The sequence below is a fragment of the Natator depressus genome, chromosome 7 (assembly GCF_965152275.1).
Source record: "Natator depressus isolate rNatDep1 chromosome 7, rNatDep2.hap1, whole genome shotgun sequence".
NCBI classification, from domain to species: Eukaryota; Metazoa; Chordata; order Testudines; family Cheloniidae; genus Natator; species Natator depressus.
In genome coordinates this window covers 25482807-25500763 of record NC_134240.1, presented here as the reverse complement: position 1 = coordinate 25500763, position 17957 = coordinate 25482807, and the positions used below count along the sequence as shown (strand labels likewise).

The following is a 17957-nucleotide window of genomic DNA, read 5'->3' as shown; positions in this document are numbered from 1 at the left end:
ATCAATGTAAAACTTTAGAGCCTATAAGTCCAATCAGTCCTACTTCAGCCAATTGCTCAGACAAACAAGTTTGGTTACTTTTGCAGGAGACAATGCTGCCCACTTCTTGTGTACAATGTCACCAGAAAGTGAGAACAGGCGTTTGCATGGCACTGTTGTAGCTGGCGTTGCAAGATATTTATGTGCCAGGTGCGCTAAAGATTCATATGTCCCTCCATGCCTCAACCACCATTCCAGAGAACATGTATCCATGCTGATGACAGGTTCTGCTCGATAACAATCCAAAGGAGAGCAGACTGATATACGTTCATTTTCGTCATCTGAGTCAGATGCCACCAGCAGGAGGTTGATTTCCTTTTTGGTGGTTCAGGTTCTGTAGTTTCCGCATCTTTTAAGAGTTCTGAAAGCATGCTGCACACCTCGTCCTCCACTTATGGGCTGGTATAAGGGGTGCCATTGGCCACGCATCCTCTCAGTTCCTTCTTGCCGGTTAATTCCAACAGAAGAGTAGGAGGATGGGTCCTGTGGAATGGACATGAGCAACATCTCAAAAAACGACTGTTATGAAAGGTTAGTAACCATTTTTGAGTACTTGCTCATGTCCATTCCATGTTATGTATCTCACAAGCAGTATCCCAGGAGGTGGGCTTAGAGTTCATGGACATGTTGACTGTAACATTGCTTTTCTAAAAGAGGTCATCTCAGGTCTGTTGGATGATGGCGTAATGTCAGTGCACACCTTCGTATCCCAAACAGGTTGTGACTCTGCAGATGTCCTGGATTGACACCTGCATGAGAAATACTGCTGACGAAGCCTGGGCTCTTGTGGAGTGAGCAGTTGAGATGGCTAGAGGCAGGACATTCACTTGCTCATTGCAAGCTCAAATACAGGCAGTTACCCAGGCTGGGCTGACACAGGAAGCACTCTCATTCTTTCTGCTATTGCTACGAAGAGTTGCATGGGCTTGCAGAAGGGTTTAGTCCCCTCAATATAAAAAGGGAGGGTACACCTAACTTCTGAGGAACAGCAGCTTCACTCCTTAGAGTTCTTGTGAGGATTTGGGAAGACGACTGGTAGGAAAATGGCTTGGTCGTTATGGAAATGTGACACCACCTTTGGTGGGAAGGCTGGATGGTGGCACGTTTCGATCTTGTCCTTAACGAACACCATGTAAGGCGGTTCTTCATTTCAGAGACACTTCTGGCCAAGGTGATTGGCACCAGGAAGTCAACCTTCCAAGAGAGAAGTAGCAGGAGAACATGATGCTAATGGTTTGAAGCGGACCCATGAATAGGGTGACCAGATGTTCTGATTTTATAGGGACAGTCCTGATTTTGGGGTCTTTCTTTCTCTTATTACCCCCCACTCCCTGTCCTGATTTTTCACATTTGCTGTCTGGTCATCCTATCCATGACTCTTGACCAAACCAAGTTTAAGTCCCAAGGGGTGGGGGTGGCTTGTGGACTTGAGGACAGAGCCCCACCAGCCCCTTGAGAAAGTGTACTGTCATCTTGTTGGAGAACACTGAGCTGTCGTTCACTGGAGGGCGGAAGGCTGAGATGGCTGCTAAGAGCACTTTAATAGAGGAGAGGGCCACGCCTTGCTGCTTTAAGTGGAGCAAATAGTGCAAGATAGACTAAAAGGGAAGACAGAGATGGAGAGAGAGCATGTTCAGAAGCCTTACAAGAGAAACTCTTCCACTTGGCTATGTAGATAGTTCTTTCTACTGCCTAGCAAGATTTGCTGAACCTGTTCCTAGCAAGCTTGTTCAGGTTCAGCCATGCAGGGAGGTGGAGTTTGGGTGAAACAGCTGGCCGTGGTCTTATGAAATCAGGTCCTGACAGAGTGGCAGTGGGGGGGGGGTTATCACAGAGCCAGGAGCATGCCGAACCAATGTTGATGTGGCCATGCCGTGGCTATCAGAATAGTTCTCGCCTTGTCCCATTTGATTTTTAGGAGGACCTTGTGAACCACGAGCATTGGGGGAAAGGCATAAAGTAGGAGATGTGTCCATGGGAGCAGGAAAGCATCAGAGATGGAGCCTGGGCTGTGTCCACGCAGTAAACAAAACTGATAGCATTTCCTGTTGTGCCTGGTAGCCAACAGGTCCAACTGGGGAGGCCCCCACCTTTGAAAGATGAATCTGGTGACCTTTGGGTGAAGGGACCACTTGTGGTGAGAGGAAAAAAATCTGGTGAGGTGATCTGCCAGTACATTCCAGGCTCCTGAGAGATGCAACACCTCGAGATGAACGGAGTGCTTTGCGCAGAAGTCCCACAGACAGATGGCCTCCTGCCACAAGGCTGAAAATCAAACCCCTGCCTGCTTGTTAATGTAAAACATGACCACAGAATTGTCTGTCAGGACCTGTACCACCTCACCTGAGATCTGGGGAAGGAACACTTGGCATGCTAAGCGTACTGCCCTGAGCTCCCTGACGTTTATGGAGGCCATGGAAACCATGCAGAACCTCAGCGTCCTGAGATAGCTGTTGAGACAAGACAGGTCCAAGATGGTTTGGAGGCCCCCTTTGGGATTAGGAAATACCATGAGTAAAACCCCTTCCCTCTCAAGTCTTGAGGAACCTCTTCCACAGTCCCCATACTTAGGAGGGATTGCACCTCCTGGACAAAGAGTTGTTCATGAGAAGGCTCCCTGAAGAGAGATGGGAATGCGGGAGGAAGGGGTGGATAAAAACTGAAGGATATATCCAACTGTCAATATATTCAGGGCCCAATGGTCTGAGGTTATGTATGACCATGCTGGGCTGAAGAGCAACAGAGGTTCCAAAAATAAAAGGGGTGGTGGATCTGAAATGGTGACTGGTACAATGCCCTCAGGCGCACCTTCAAAAGGCCTGCTTGGGCCCTCCGGAGTATCTTTGAGACCTCAGCTGGGAAGCTGAAGTGGTCGGGAGTGGTTGGCGCCATTTTATAACCTCTCCCTTTTCTTTTGTTGTGTTCCTGTCTTGGAGGCACCAAGAAACAAGCAGGTGCTGGGGCCAGAAGTGCTTCCTAGACGCTGATGGAGCATAGAGGCCTAAAGATCTTAGGGAGGCCTTTGAGTCCTTCAGGCCATGAAGTTTCCTGTCCATCTGCTCTGAGAACAGAGAAGAGCCTTTGAAGCGGGGGTCTTGGATAGACTGTTGGACCTTGTGAGGAAGGCCGGATGACTGGAGCCAAGAACACCACCTCATGGCGACAGCAGAGGCCATTGTCCTGGCTGCTGAGTTGGCAGCGTCCAGAGCCACCTGGAGAGAGGTCCTGGGCACATTCTTACCCTCCTCCAAGACGGCAGCATACTCCTGCCTTGAATCTCGGGGGCAGGGAGTCTTTAAATTTAGTCAAGGAGTCCCACCAATGAAAGTCTTATCTGCCCAGCAGAGCTTGCTGGTTGGAGATACGTACTTGAAGGCTACCCATCAAATAACCCTTTCTTCTGCAATGGTCTAGTCTCTTGGCATATTTTTACTTAGGGGCAGCACTTGACAGGTCCTCCCTGTCCCTTTTGTTTGCTGCCACCAGTGACCCTCGGGGGTAGGGGTGTGTGCACACGAGTACAGGTGTTTGAACCCACTTGCTGGAACATAATACTTCTCAGCACTCTGAGGTGGGGGGCAGAGAAGTAGTAGTTTGCCACAGGGCCTTGAGAGGTCCGATCACCACTGATTCATGGGCTAAGTCACCTTTGAGGGAGCTGCTGCAGCCACGATATCAATAAGGCTGTGTGATGTCTCTTTGAGCTCGTAAATTTCCAGACCCAGGTACACAGCGACCGGCTTCAGAAGGTCCTGATGGGCCCCGCAGTCATCCTGTGGAAACAGGGTACAGGGTCCTGCGACAGCCTCATCTGGGGAGGAGGCGGCGGAGTGCCTTCCTCTGCCTCAGCTACATCTGCTGGAGCCATCTCCTCGACATTGGTACCAGAGCCAGGTCCAGTGCTGAGTGGGAAGGAGTGGTAGCCTGTCTCTCAGAAACCACTGAGTAGGAGTGATAGGAGGGAGAACCCGGTACCTGGGGAAACCCCTAGGGGTTCCAATAACCATGGAAACCATGGCAGAGCAGTACCTGCGTCTGTCTCCATAGGTGAAAGAAGTGTTGTTCCAGCAACTGTCACAGGTGGTAAGAAGGAACTGAGAGGATGCATGGCCAGCGGCACCCCTTATGCCAGCGCATAAGCGTGCAGCTCCAGAGGCTGATAGAGCTGGCCCAGCTGATACCATTGAGGGAAAAATTTCCAGCAACGGAGAGCACAAACACCTAACATAGAATGGACATAAGTAAGCACTCAAAGAAGAACTATGTGTTTGGTTAAACAGTTAGCATTAGTTAAACCCATTTTTAGGCTCAAACAAATTAACCTCTACACCCTACTGGAACGTGCCAGAGCAAGGGATTCATGCCTCCTGGCTTTCTGTGTGGGTTCTACCAAGGATGAGTAGCTTTACAATCTAGGAATGATACCACTAGAGTTGAGCTGGTTGAGGCCTCTAATCAATCTCTTGTCCCATCTGACCCTACCCCAAGCTCCAGCTCACCCCATCTGACCCTACCCCAAGCTCCAGCTCACCCCATCTATTCCGTGGGCTGTACTGAATGGCTATGAGCCTCCAGCAAAGGGCCTCCTGACTGGGTGTTGGGGAGCTTGCACCAGGGAGCCTCATTCTGAAGCAGACTTTCCACTGTCAAGATTAAGCTCTCTGGGGCAGGGCCTGGCTTTGTTATTTGTCTATAGTGTCTAGCACAACAGGGTTCTGATCCCTTATTGACATTACTTGGTGCTACCATAAGAAAACTGCCACCATGGGGGAGCTTATAGCAGGTATTCTTTTGGCTTCCTGGGGAATGAATAAGGCCCCATAGATACACATAGTGGGACATGTTCATTAGTGACAAATGGTAATGAAAATTACATGTTAGGTGTTAACCAGTCAAAAGAATATACATAAGCAGTAAAGTAATGCAGCTTGTACTACTGTGGCATTCTGTGACATATAAGAACAGAAGAGAGGTAAGATAAAACTGGTCCCTTCTGCTTCATCTTAACACCCTTTTATTAATTGCTGTTCCTGCCACACACGCACAGTCTGCCTCTTCAGTATGTCAGTTAAACTTACATAATGACACCCACTAAATTTCAACAGTTCTAATAAAATGACTGGCGATATATTGACTTGAACAAGATTAATTTGGGGCATTTTTGAACGACCAGCCAAGGACTTGCATATGAAGACTTAATTTGAAGATGTAAATACATGAGGGTGAATTATGCCTCCCCCCCCCCAAGAGCGGAATCTAGTACATAATTATACTACCTCCCACCCCCCTATTAAAACCTGCATATTTTAGACTACCAGTCAAATGCATGCACATAAAGACAGATTAATCTAAATTTGAGGCAGAATTCACCCCCCACCCAATATCAATTTAGACATATTTATAGGTGCAATATACTTCAGGAGAGGCACATACACAGTATAAATTTTCCCTGTGCATGCATCTGGCAGTAATCTAATGTGTATGTTGTAATGGTTAATATTTATCAAGTCAATATATTTTCAGTTGCACATGTTTATTAGATTTACAGGTTTCTTTCTATGACAATCAATGTAGAAAGGCTTCTGCATAGACACAAACTAAACCATGTTACTTGTGACAGATTAAAGTGACCATGTCTCTAACTGGTTATAAAGTCATGGTGAAAAACTGTAGTTTAGACAGAGCCTCAGAGCTAATGCTTCCTCTGTTACATGTTAACTTAACTACTGTGGGTTGCATTTCAGAAATACACCTCTAGTATTCAGTCAAGAAGAGCTAAATTTAAGCAGTTTATAATGCAATTCATGGACATTAATTCATGTTTAGCATGTTAAATTCATAATTTGCATATTATCATTAAAGACTAAAGCTATTTGCAAGCTGATTAAAAACACCATACTAATACTTGAAATGTAATTAAAATTAGTTGGGTCCTATTTTGACATTTCAAGGATAAAAGCAAAAAGTTGCACAAAACTTCACCAATCTTTCTTCCTAGTTCAAGAGACTTAAGCAAATTTGGTTTAAATATTTGGCTACAAGTAGAGTCCTACAAATCTGCGGATATCCATGGACCTTTTTTGCAGCTCGCAGCTCAGATTTGGATACAAAATTTGCATCCACACAGGGCTGTGCAGCACACACTCACCCAAATGGACTGGCTGTCACCCAGACCTCAAGCTCCAACTTGGCTCTCTGAATCATGCAGCAATGGGCTGCAATATGTGGCATTAGCCCGCTGGGCATTTTGGGAGTTGTAATCTCCAGATTGCTTGGATGGAGAAGGTAAACTATAACTTACAAAAAAGAACATGACCATGTGCTCCTGCATAGTGAGCTAAGTGCTGCGTGCACTAGAACTGCCGCGGCTGCATAGGGATGTCTGAGCCCCTGACTGGGAAGGCAGTGCTGCACATGAGGGCCCAGGATTGTAGCCTCCCTGCCTGGAGCGGAGAAGGGGGTACGGCATAGCCCTGAACCACTGGTACACAGTGACCTGTGGAGGTGTTAACAGAGCCCTACAAATCCACGGATATCCACATCCGTGGACAATTTTTGCATATCAGACTATCCATGCAGCACTCTGGTAAGTACTGCATATCTTTTCTACAGGAAGTATAAAAAGGTATCTGCAATTTCCCCTTTCTTTTAAAGAAAAGCAGTTATCCCCAGCCAATCAAGTGGCAATTCTCCCAGAGCCTTCCTAGTGCAAAACACAAATGGTCCACATGAGCTGGGACCACCATTTCATATTTCCACATCTAGGGCTTGATCCTTCTCTCATTAACTTTAGTGACAGTGGGATCAAATCTAATCTCTTCTACAAATAGATGTAACTGTAGCAGTCCAGAAGATGAGTGAGCTATTTTCTAGGGATTTAAATACAGTGTGACACTGTGGAATTCACCCGTGTTCCTAAAGGCCACCATGAAGGGATAGAATCTCACAGAATAGGATCCTGCATAACACAATGGTCCCAACCACCTTCCTCTCTGTCAAAATTGAACCAATGCTATATCCTCTCTACCCCAACTTGTAACACCATAGCACTGAAGATACCTTATCTTAAAGTATATAGTGATAAAAAAATTTACTCCTTACCGCTCCCCTGTTGTTCTTTAGTTCACCGTGACAACACACAACACGTGCATTATCGATCAGTGCGTCCTTTTGGCCTTCTTCAAGATAAATGAGCCTCTCTTTGTAATATTGGCACTCAGATTCACCCGTCTTTATGTTGATTTCTGCAACTATACCCTGAATTATATTTATCTATGGAAAAAGAACAAAGAGGAATGAAAATACCTGAACTTCCATCAGATGGGCCTTTCACACTCATTCTTAATTGTAAGAAGATAAGAGGAAAAGTCACTTTACTTCACAAAGCATTTCATATTTCTTAGTCAGTCTTATAGTGATCTTGTTTGAAAGGTTTCAAGTGTAAGGTATGAATGTGAGAGCCAGAATGGAGCAGACAACAGTGTGTTTGTTTCTAACACTTTGCCTCTTTGAAATCTGAAGCTTGCTTCTTGATATCAGCCCTAAATGTTTAGAATGAAGGTAAACAGATTTAACTGTGAAAGCAAATGCATTTTTTATTCAACTAAAATTTGTTTACAGTAGAACCTCAGAGTTACGAACGCCTTGGAAATAGAAGTTGTTCTTAATGTTCGTAACTCTGAACGAAACATTTTGGTTGTTCTTTCAAAAGTTTACAACTGAACATTGACTTAATACAGCTTTGAAACTTGTACTATGCAGAAGAAAATGCTGCTTTTAACCATGTTAATTTGAATGAAGCAAGCACAGAAACAGTTTCCTTACTTTGTCAAAAAGAAATTTAAAACTTTCCTTTTATTTTTTAGAAGTTTACGTTTAACGTAGTACTGTATTTGCTTTTTTGGTCTCTGCTGCTGCCTGACTGCATACTTCGGATTCCAAATGAGGTGTATGGTTGACCAGTTAGTTCGTAACTCTGAGGTTCTACCGTAAATGTATGCATGCACACACACACTATGTACATGCCTGCTTGTACCAAATAAACAGCCTATATGTATATTTAAATAATATAAAAATCACATTCATAATCTTCTATTTTGTACCAAACAACATACAGCAGAAGAAATTAAGGCCTTAATCCTACAACACTTTATGCATAACTTTACTCACGTGAGTATTTGTATTGGCTTAAATGAGACTATTTACACGAATAACGTTATACTTGAGCATGTATGTTTGGAGGATCAGGATCATGAGTATTTTTCTGTTACTTTGTGGGCAGTATAATAAAAACTATTTATTATTCCCATATTACAAATGGAGAACTGAGTACAGAAAGGCTGTGTTTTGCCCAAGGTCACATAAGAGATTAGCAGTTAGGAATAAATTCATTTCTCCTCGCTTAGCATCATTTCTAGGTGCTAAGAGCAGGTGACTAAGTACTGTGGTACTATTAGTAAAATATTAGACTGGCTTTTCTCACTAAATTTGTGCCAGTTATAAAAATTACATTTGTTAAGGGAATAAAGGCAAATTAATTGTATTTTATTGTTCTGATACTTGCATGTTCTATCAGTTAAAAGTCTAATTTCAATTATTGCGTCTACACTTGTGGGAGTTGAAAAGTACTGGGTAGACAAAGATCCCAAGGAAGCCATAAACAACTAATCAAATTTGTGTTGAGACTCAAAACAACCTACAGCAATATCATATCAGGCAGTTTCAGATACATTATCCTCTAGAACTTTTGAGAACAGCAGCCATCAGTACCCTTATACAACTTGACCTCTGTGAAACACAAAGGCTAGTAAAGTTAATATGCAAGGTCAGTAACTACAATATCAAATGAAATATGAAAAAGGTGCTGGGTAGGCTCTCTGGACTTTAGTGGATTTGACTTTTCCTGTGCTAAAGAAACTGCTTCATCATCTCCAAATGAAATCCTGTCTGCTGAAATCTAACCTTTGAACTTTCATGTTAGATAAGAGATTTTACAGGGAGCTTAGGTTTTTGTTACTGCCTCATAACTGCTACCTCATAATCACTATACTTCTGTACAGCAAAAGAACCTTCTACAAATTATTACAATCCTAATTTCAAGTACATTAAGATAAGGGCTCACACAGCCCATAATTTTCTCTCTCCATAATTGCCATCGGTTGTCACGACAATGCAATACAACACTCATTTACTAGTGTGTTGTTTGCATTGGGTGAGGAGGGGTTGCATGTGTTAAAGTACAATATGCCACCTTCATAAAACTTGAGATTATTGTCTTCAGAAATGACAAAAGTAGTATCTTCCACAACACCATGGTAAATTTCCCTACAAATACCATTTTGCATGTATGGATTTATTATGTCTTTGGCTTGCAGTCTGGTTCTGTCCTTTTCCCAACTAACAGCTTCAAGGTGCTTCTGTTTTGTAATATAACCATGTCCTCCCTGGCTAAATAAACTCTGTGGTCAAAGCTGAGGAGTTCATTAACACAGGATATGATTATTATCTAGATAAAAGAATACATTTATATTTAAATGTGTTCCCTCTCACTTTTTCCTGTGTTCTGCATTCTCCAGGGATTAGCTATTGTCTTGAGAACTCCTCAGCCATATGCGCAAAACAAAACATGTTTATTTGGCTACCTAAATTTCTGATGCAATCCTCACCCAGTCACCCACCCCATCCAAAATCTTTTCAATTTCTCTCTTCACTGCTTGAAGGTTAGATCTTTGTCAAACTACCCCACTAAGAGCAATCCCTTTTAAAATTTAATTGTATTCACTATCTGGTGTTATATGTGATGACAGCGTGGGAAGGGGATTACAAGTCCAGGTGGCCATGATTCTTTTAGGTAGAAATTAGCTAATAATGAAGAAAGTTTTGGAGGAAATATTCACTCAAATTAGAAAATAAATTTTTAGACTGTATTCACAATCATCTGCATTTTCTGGAAACATTCGAGCACAAGTATCACTAGCCTGACTACTTGCAAAAACCAAATTTTAAACTCAAATACTTAATGTCAAAACAAAATTTCAGTTTACTAAAAATTCACACTATTAGTGAATTTCATTCAACCAGAGACAAATTACATCAACACAATGCAAATATTGAAGTGCAACTATTCACAACATGCGGAGAAAGTGTTCCATGAGGTAATGCACTAATAAATTTGAGGCACCTTAGAGACCAACAAATTTATTAGAGCATAAGCTTTAGTGGGCTACAGCCCACTTTGAGTATTTAGCAAGCAGCTTGTAATCAGTTCTTCAATAGAAGATACACTATTCAGTAAGTAAATTTGTTACTAATTGATTCATCCTGCTTGAGTTATGGGCATGCAAACAGGGAGAGCTAACAGCTGTAGCCAACTGGAATTTTACCACTCATTCTAGGGTCACTGGTAAATAATCGTACAATTATGTAAATCCCTTTGAACAGATTGGCTGCATATCGCTTTCAGCCATTCAGAATCTGTAGAATGTGCATAATGTATGGTTCTTTTTGAAGATTCTTTCCCAAATTAATTCTATCAATTCTAATAGAAATACACCAGGGATTAACTGGCAGAGCATATTTCCAGATGGGAGCACAAATTTATTTTATATACCTAACAGTTTTAGGAGATAACATTTAGTAATTATTTGTCCTGAATTTAACTTGGCAACTGTACAGTTTGTGACATACATCATTTCAAAGATAAACACTACTCTGATTAAACAGGTTATTGCAAAACTATATGAAATCACTGTAATACCAAGAAAAATTATCCTGATTATATACTGTTAAAACTGCTAGCAAATATATCATTCCTGGAAAGGAAGCATTTTGACATGAGAAGGTATTTTATCAGACATTGGCTAGAGACAAAACAAAAACTTGAAATAAAGAATCAGAACTGTTTAATTAAGGTTTCTAGTAGTTTTTGATTTAAAGAGAAATTTATAGGGGAAAAAAGCACACATTGTAAAGCATGTAGATTAAAACTTAAATCTGCATGTAAACTCCACATATCGAGGCTCTAAATTTTGCATCATAGCTGATCAGTTTTACATTAAGGAGTAGAGCTGGGCAAGGCATTTGGGTAACAAGTAGCATAGTGATAGCAGATGCATATTCTGTGGTGTCTTACGAAATATTACATTGTCAAAAAAATAGCCCCTGAATTTTTCAGCAAGTAACTGTTAAAATCTACAAGCTCTACTTACAACTAAGGCTAATAATGAATTCTGATAATGATAGAACTTTTAATTAAATGTAGTTCCATTTAATTTGTAATAATTACGCCTGGGATGTTTAAAAAAAACTGCAAAGGATGCAAAATGGTTTATTTCAAACAAATTTGTTGCATAATACATCTTACTAGCTATGTTGTGACTTTCATGCCATACTCCCAAAGAAAGGGCAAAGGGGAGGGAAGTCTGTCAACATGTCAGTCAGGACCTTTCCTTTAAAAAGATATGCTTTGAATTCACCTCACTTCATCTGTTTTTATTTCATACCACATACACTGATCAGAATAAAACATGGAATAGAGGCCAGCTCAAACCATATCTTTTTCAATACAATTTCTGTGGGTGAAATTCACCTGGGTATGGAGACTGTTCAGGTAATCAATCTGGCTGAACAGGAGTGCTTCTACAACCCCCTAAAAGCTGGGAATGAGGAGGCAGTTAAGAGGGAGTCTCCACATTGGGCCTCTGTAAACCTGCATGGAAGGCCACATTAAGAAAAGATGATCAAGAGATGTCCAGAGAATGGGCTGCATGTCAGCATTTAGAGCTTGATCCAAAGTCCACTGAAGTTACTGGGAGTCTTTCCATTGATTTCCAGTGTCCTCTGGATTAGGCCCTTACATTGATGCAGTGGCTCCAACACCCCAGTACAACTGATATGGAGAAGCTGAAGCTGCTATTCCAGGGAGAAAACAATCTACCCTTTCTGGATGTCACTTTAACAGCCATATGGCCTAATTACATTTTCAGAAAAATCTACATATTTAGACACTCCATTCATTAGTTTAGAATTAGTTTTATGGAACACCCGTCAGAGTTGAAGCTAAATGCTATAAAATTTGTTACAAAAAACTTACTGCTTCTTCAAGGTGCTGTTGATCTGGATGATCATTTGGAGTATGCCTCAAAATTTCTCTGAGCAGCAGTGGGTATTTCACTAGGCGACTTCTTGGGATGTCAAGGAAATTCCAGAGGTCCAGTTTGCGGCTGAAAGGAGACTCTAAGCAGCGCTGTAGGAAGTCTTGCACCCTGTGATCCTGTTTCTTGTGGTCCAATAAGGCTTTGGCTGCTACTTGATTACTGCAGTAGCTATCATATGAGTTTAGGCAAGGTAACTGAGGAAAGAGAAAAATGTATTTTGAAACTATAAGCTGTAAAACTGAAAGCAGAAGGGCTGTGTGCTATACAAAAAATCACTCTCTGCTTCAGATATTTTAAAGTTGATTTAGAGGTCTCTCTCCTTGGTGTTGAACCATAGCTCATTAGTAAAAATGGGAGTTAGATAACGTTTACAAGGTATATCTTCCCCAATTACTAAATTTCCCCTGCAGCAAGATAAATCATTCTACAGTTATTCCTGTAAATCATTAGATAAGGCAGAAATTAAAGTACCTGGAGTTTGGATTTGGCCATGATACCGTGCTAACTCCTAATTTGCAAATTCTTTTGTACATAGTCCTCACCATTGTTCCTTCATCACCCCTTAAGCATTAATTCAGCAGGTTCCTGTTGGGGAGTCTCCCCAATGAAAAGGGCTCCTGGAGTAGCGGCAGGTAGGAAGAGGCTCTGTGGAGACACTACTAGTCAGCCAGAGAGAACCAGGAGATAGTGAGGAGGCTCAATGCTTTTGCATGGAAGACCTAGCCTCTGGGCTTTTCAGTCCTGTGGGTTCCCTCTCAGTCATCCCAAATAGTCCTTTCGATCTGGACTTTACTTACTGAAACATTTCCCACACCACCTGGACTTCTGTTGGAGGTTTCCCCAGCAAAATACTGACCAGACTTCATCATGAAGAAAAAGATCACTGCCAAATGTGACCGGTTGTGAAGATTTGAACAAAAATAAATGGTGGTAGTGCTTGGTAAATTTTTGTAGCATTTCCATAGGAAGCAAGGAATTGGCACATTGGAACAGACCTGTGGTCCATTTAAGTCTCTGGCAACGGCCACCACAGACTCTTCAGAAGAAGATACAAGATACCCCACAGAAGGTAGGTGTGGTAGAATCTACTCACCATGAAAGTCTCATCCGACTCTCTATTAGAGATTGGCATAAAGGATTAGGTTTTCTATCACTTTAAAAAATTTTAGAATTAACTATATTAAATGTTGATATTGTTATCTATATAAATGCCCAATTCTGCTTTGAATGTTGCTCAGTTCTTGGTTCAGTGGCATCCTGTGGCAATAAATTTCAGTCTGATTAGGAGTTGTGAGAAAAAAATTTTTTAAATTTTTTTATCAGTTTTGAATTTGCTGGTTTTCAATTTAATTAAATGTCCTCTTGTTCTTTTGTTAGGAGACCTGAACAATTGAATCTCCCGATCTACCTCCTTTATATCATCCATTATTATATGTTATTGTTTCCCCCCCCATTAGTCTCTAGTCTATCGTTACTCTTTTTAAACTCTACTCAAGAGAGTTTTTCCATATTCCTAATAATTCTCATTGCCTTCCTCTATATCTCCTCTAATTCTGCAATAACCTTTTTGAAATGGGGTAACCAATACTGCACGTTATTCAAGGTGGTGAATCATTGCATTTATATTTAAATTATATTTTCCATATTATTCTACATGCTCTTCCTTATGTATCCTAACATTTTGTTCACTTTTTGACCACGGTTGCACACTGAGAAGAGATGTTTAATTGAGCTGTCCACAACAATGCCCAGGTCCTTGTCCTGAGTTGATACTGTTGAATTTAGAAACATGTAAAGTATAGGAGTAGTTCATTTTTTCCCTCCAATGTGCATTGCTTTGCATTTATCAACACTTAAATTTCATCTACCATTGGGCTGTGCGTTCACCTGGTTTGGTTAGTGCCCTCTGAATTTCCAAACAGTCTTTTGTGGACTTGACTACCCTAAATGTGTAACATCTGCAGCTTTTGGCACCTGACTGCGCAATCCTTTTTCCGGATCATTAGTATATCAAGCAATGCTAGTTCTAATATAGAACCATGAAGCACACCACTGTTAAACTTTTGCTATGTGAAAAGTGACTCTTAATTCCTACTCTGTCTTTTCTAACAGAGTTTTTGATCTATGATAGTACTTACTCTCTCCCCATGATAGCTTTTTTGATAATCTCTTGTGAGGGACCTTGTTAAAGGTTTGTGGAAATTCTAACTAAATTATGCCAACTAGTTCTCCTTTATCCACCACTCTGAAACATTCAAAGAATTGTAATAGATTAGTGAGGCATGATTTTCCTTTGCAGAAACCATGCTCCCTATCATATCAGAATTTTCCAAGTATTTTCATTTTCTTTTGTTTTTTAATTTAATTATATTTTTGACCAATTTACCAAGTACATATGTGAAGTTTATTGGCTGTAATTTCCTGGATCACCCCCTAGAACCACTTTCAAATACAAGAAGATCTCCTGCTCTCAAATACTCTGGTATACTAGCTGTTATGTTTTGTTTTTTAATTAGAAAAAAAGGCAGATTTGTTGTTAGCTGCTCAGTGACTTCACTCTTAAGCTCCATCAAAACTCTTGACTGTATAACATTTGGGCCTGGCAACTCACTGCTTTTTAAATTTATCATTTTGTCCCAGCACCTCCTCTTCTGAGGCTTATTGTTCAGAACTGAATGCATCTTGGACCCCGCTTAATCTCTAAGTGCAACCCCTCGGGGTGAGAAGCCCAAGGCTGGGGTGGAATCCTTCCATTCTCCTACTCTTCAGACTGGATTCCTGGGGTGCAACACCACATTTATCAACCATGATTACTCAACAGGCCTGATTTGATTTGGCTGCCAAATTTGTGCTGTAAGTACAAAAAAAATAAAACCAAAAACCTGCCAGTAATATTTTTTCCATTCCCTTTGTTTTCCTCCAAGTCAAAGGATAGTGTTCCCTGACGAGTTCTATCAGTTACATTCTTTACAAACAAGATCACTGACATTAAATTTAAGCTCTGTTAGTTCCTTTCCTTCTTGTCTCAGGTGATATTAGCTGAAGCTCTACAAATAAAATGGTGTTTTCAACTTTGAGTACTAATAAATTAACAAAAGTTCCAAAATTAACTCCATCTTAATTTGTGTGCATTTTTAAATACTCCACTCTTTCTGCACATCACTGACCAAAAATGATTCACTATGTATTAGAGAGGTTAGATTTTACATGTAATAGAAAAAGCTACACGGTGTGCAATAAAATCATAATTGTACTTCTAATATTTTAACATTTCTTTGATATTTTACTTCTCATGTTTCTCATTGAAAATGAGCATAGTGAAGCAGCTAAAAGCAAAACTGAAATAACTTGTTTATATTTTTATACTTTTTACTTTGAAAACCAATGAAGGCATTTTTACAGTTCCTAAAGAAAGTCATGCTAAAATGTATTATGAAAGTTCAAAAAAGGCTATTATTTTCTTCATGTTAACATAAGTACTGTAAACAATAGTCATTTGAAAATGTTATTGGCCAATTTATACCTTGACTCAAAGTACATAAGCAAATGCCTAACTTTAAACCTGTGAGTAGTCCCTTAGAAGTCAGTAGGACTATTCACATACTTAAAGATAGGCATGTACTTAAGAACCTTACTGAACAGCGACCTGAAGTAGGATCCAGTTAAATCGCTAACCTCTCAGTAGGAGAAAATTAAATAGCTTTATGAAATATGTTACACTTAATCCTTAAAAAATATCCTGGTTCAGCTTTTCAAAGTTTACTTACTTTGCTGATTTGTAATTTATATTTTTTAATTAAATTAAAATTGTCTGTGAGTCACTGCTAATTTAGGTTCCACTTCCTCCTTATCAAAACCCTGTAAATGCTCAATATTTCCATTACAAAAAAAGGAATTAGCAGTAAGTAATGGACACAAAATTAACTAAAATCCTGAGCACATCACTGCCCATTTGCCACTCGTATCAATACATTTGTTACCATGCTGCCTGATCGCCAAGGTAACCAACAACTCCTATAATCCTGTTTTCACACTAGATCAGTTTTCTTGTTCTCTCTGCATACTCTGAATAGCTCTCTGTTTCTTCAAGATGAACCTACTCTGATGGTGGCAACATCAAAATAATCTGTCAAGCAAAAGCTACTTTTTACAAGACAATATAACTAAAGCATATTTTATAGAGCACGAAAATACTAAAGAGTATTTCTCCAAAATATTGTAGTAAATGAAATGTATACAAAAGACAAATTTGTATATGCCTGTTTAAAGCAAAGAAACTTTTATGAGGCAAAAAGGAAAAGTCAGTGTACAAACTAATTGTTGGTATGTGGTGCCTTTTTTTGTTGTTTGTTTTGTCCATTATTTAGAGAACCAGGAAAATGTGATAGTCTTCCTCCTGTATAAATATGGACTATAATTACAGAAATTATACAAACAAAATGATGCAACAGCAGAAAAGGAAAAAATATATTTTGAGGCATGATTCTCATAACTGTCTGGGCTAGTTATGCACACATAAATGTGCATTTCATTATAATGGAGTGTTGAGAGAATGTATGTGCCCAGTCTTGGAAACTTCAATTTTTGGTTGCATATCTGAACACCCCACCTACACGGATGAATAACAAACCCATGATTCTAACTCATTCAGGGTGATCAATTATAATTTATTTGTGACTTCACTACAATACTCCAGAACTAATTGATAATTCTAAACTAAAGAGAATAAAAACATTTTGGTTGTTCACTATGTGATGTTTCTTCCAATCCTTATGAATAATATTTCATCTCAAAATTCAACTGCTAAGTATTTTGAATGTATCCAAATTACTTGTGTCCATTGTAACATTTTTAAAAAGTTTCATTCTCTCAAACAAGTCACTGTGAGTGTTGTGTCCATCTCTCCATCACCCACTTGAAATCAAGTTAAATTGCTGGAAATAATTAAAAACTTAATTGAAAATTCATTTAACTAAAACAGTTGGAAATAGCCACATTTAAAAAAAAAAGATGGCTCGGTGAAGAAAAATAATCACTCATCTGTTTACAGGCTTTCAAGATATGAAGTAAGTGATTCATTTGAGGTCAAAAGGAATAGCAAGGGTCACCCTCATCTCAAAGGGTTTCTTGTTTAAAGGGGGCCTTTTTGGTATAAATATTTCATGGCTGAACAGCTTTTAATATTCCCATTCAAAAGCTTCTAAGATGTTTATTTTGTTCTGTTAAGACGACCAGAATCCAATCAAATTATACTACTTGGTCCGCAGTTCCTACTAGCGTAAAGACCAGTGTTCCCTCTCATTTTTGACAGGCCGTGTGTGCAAAAAATTTCTTCTGTGCAAATTGTTGTGCACGTGGTGTTTCGCCGTGTGCACGGGGTTTAGGATCTGTGTGCGCGCACACACACGCACAGCTTAGAGGGAACAGTGGTGAAGACATCTGTACTTAAAAGCAAACCTTAATGCTAGCTGTATTTAAAAAACAAAATGGATTTTGTGTGTTAGATGTGAAGATGTATACTATATGGAGCATTATTAGTTTGTTCTTGACACATGGTAAAATTTGTACAGCATGATTTTGGCTCCTAAGTCACTTAGGTGCTTAGGAAAATTTTACCCACAATTTTAAGATAAACAGTCAAGGTACCCAAGCTAAAGAAATCAAGACGATCAAAAGATGACAGGGACTTTTACAGACTATTTTTGAATTACTGTATATCACCTATCGATTACGAAGCTTCAAAAGATTTAGTACTCTGGTTTG

General features: G+C 40.0%; 1 protein-coding gene across 5 annotated transcripts in view; it reads right to left on the bottom strand.

Annotated features, from left to right (window-relative positions):
- Window positions 1–17957, bottom strand: part of ARHGEF3 (Rho guanine nucleotide exchange factor 3) — a 317845-nt gene that overhangs the window by 15089 nt on the left and 284799 nt on the right. For all 5 annotated transcript variants that reach the window (XM_074957735.1, XM_074957739.1, XM_074957736.1 and 2 more), the window contains 2 exons: window positions 12131–12388; window positions 7141–7311 (listed from right to left, as the gene is read on the bottom strand). In XM_074957735.1, the coding sequence (XP_074813836.1) occupies window positions 7141–7311; window positions 12131–12388 (429 nt within the window). The remainder of the gene's footprint in view (window positions 1–7140; window positions 7312–12130; window positions 12389–17957) is intronic.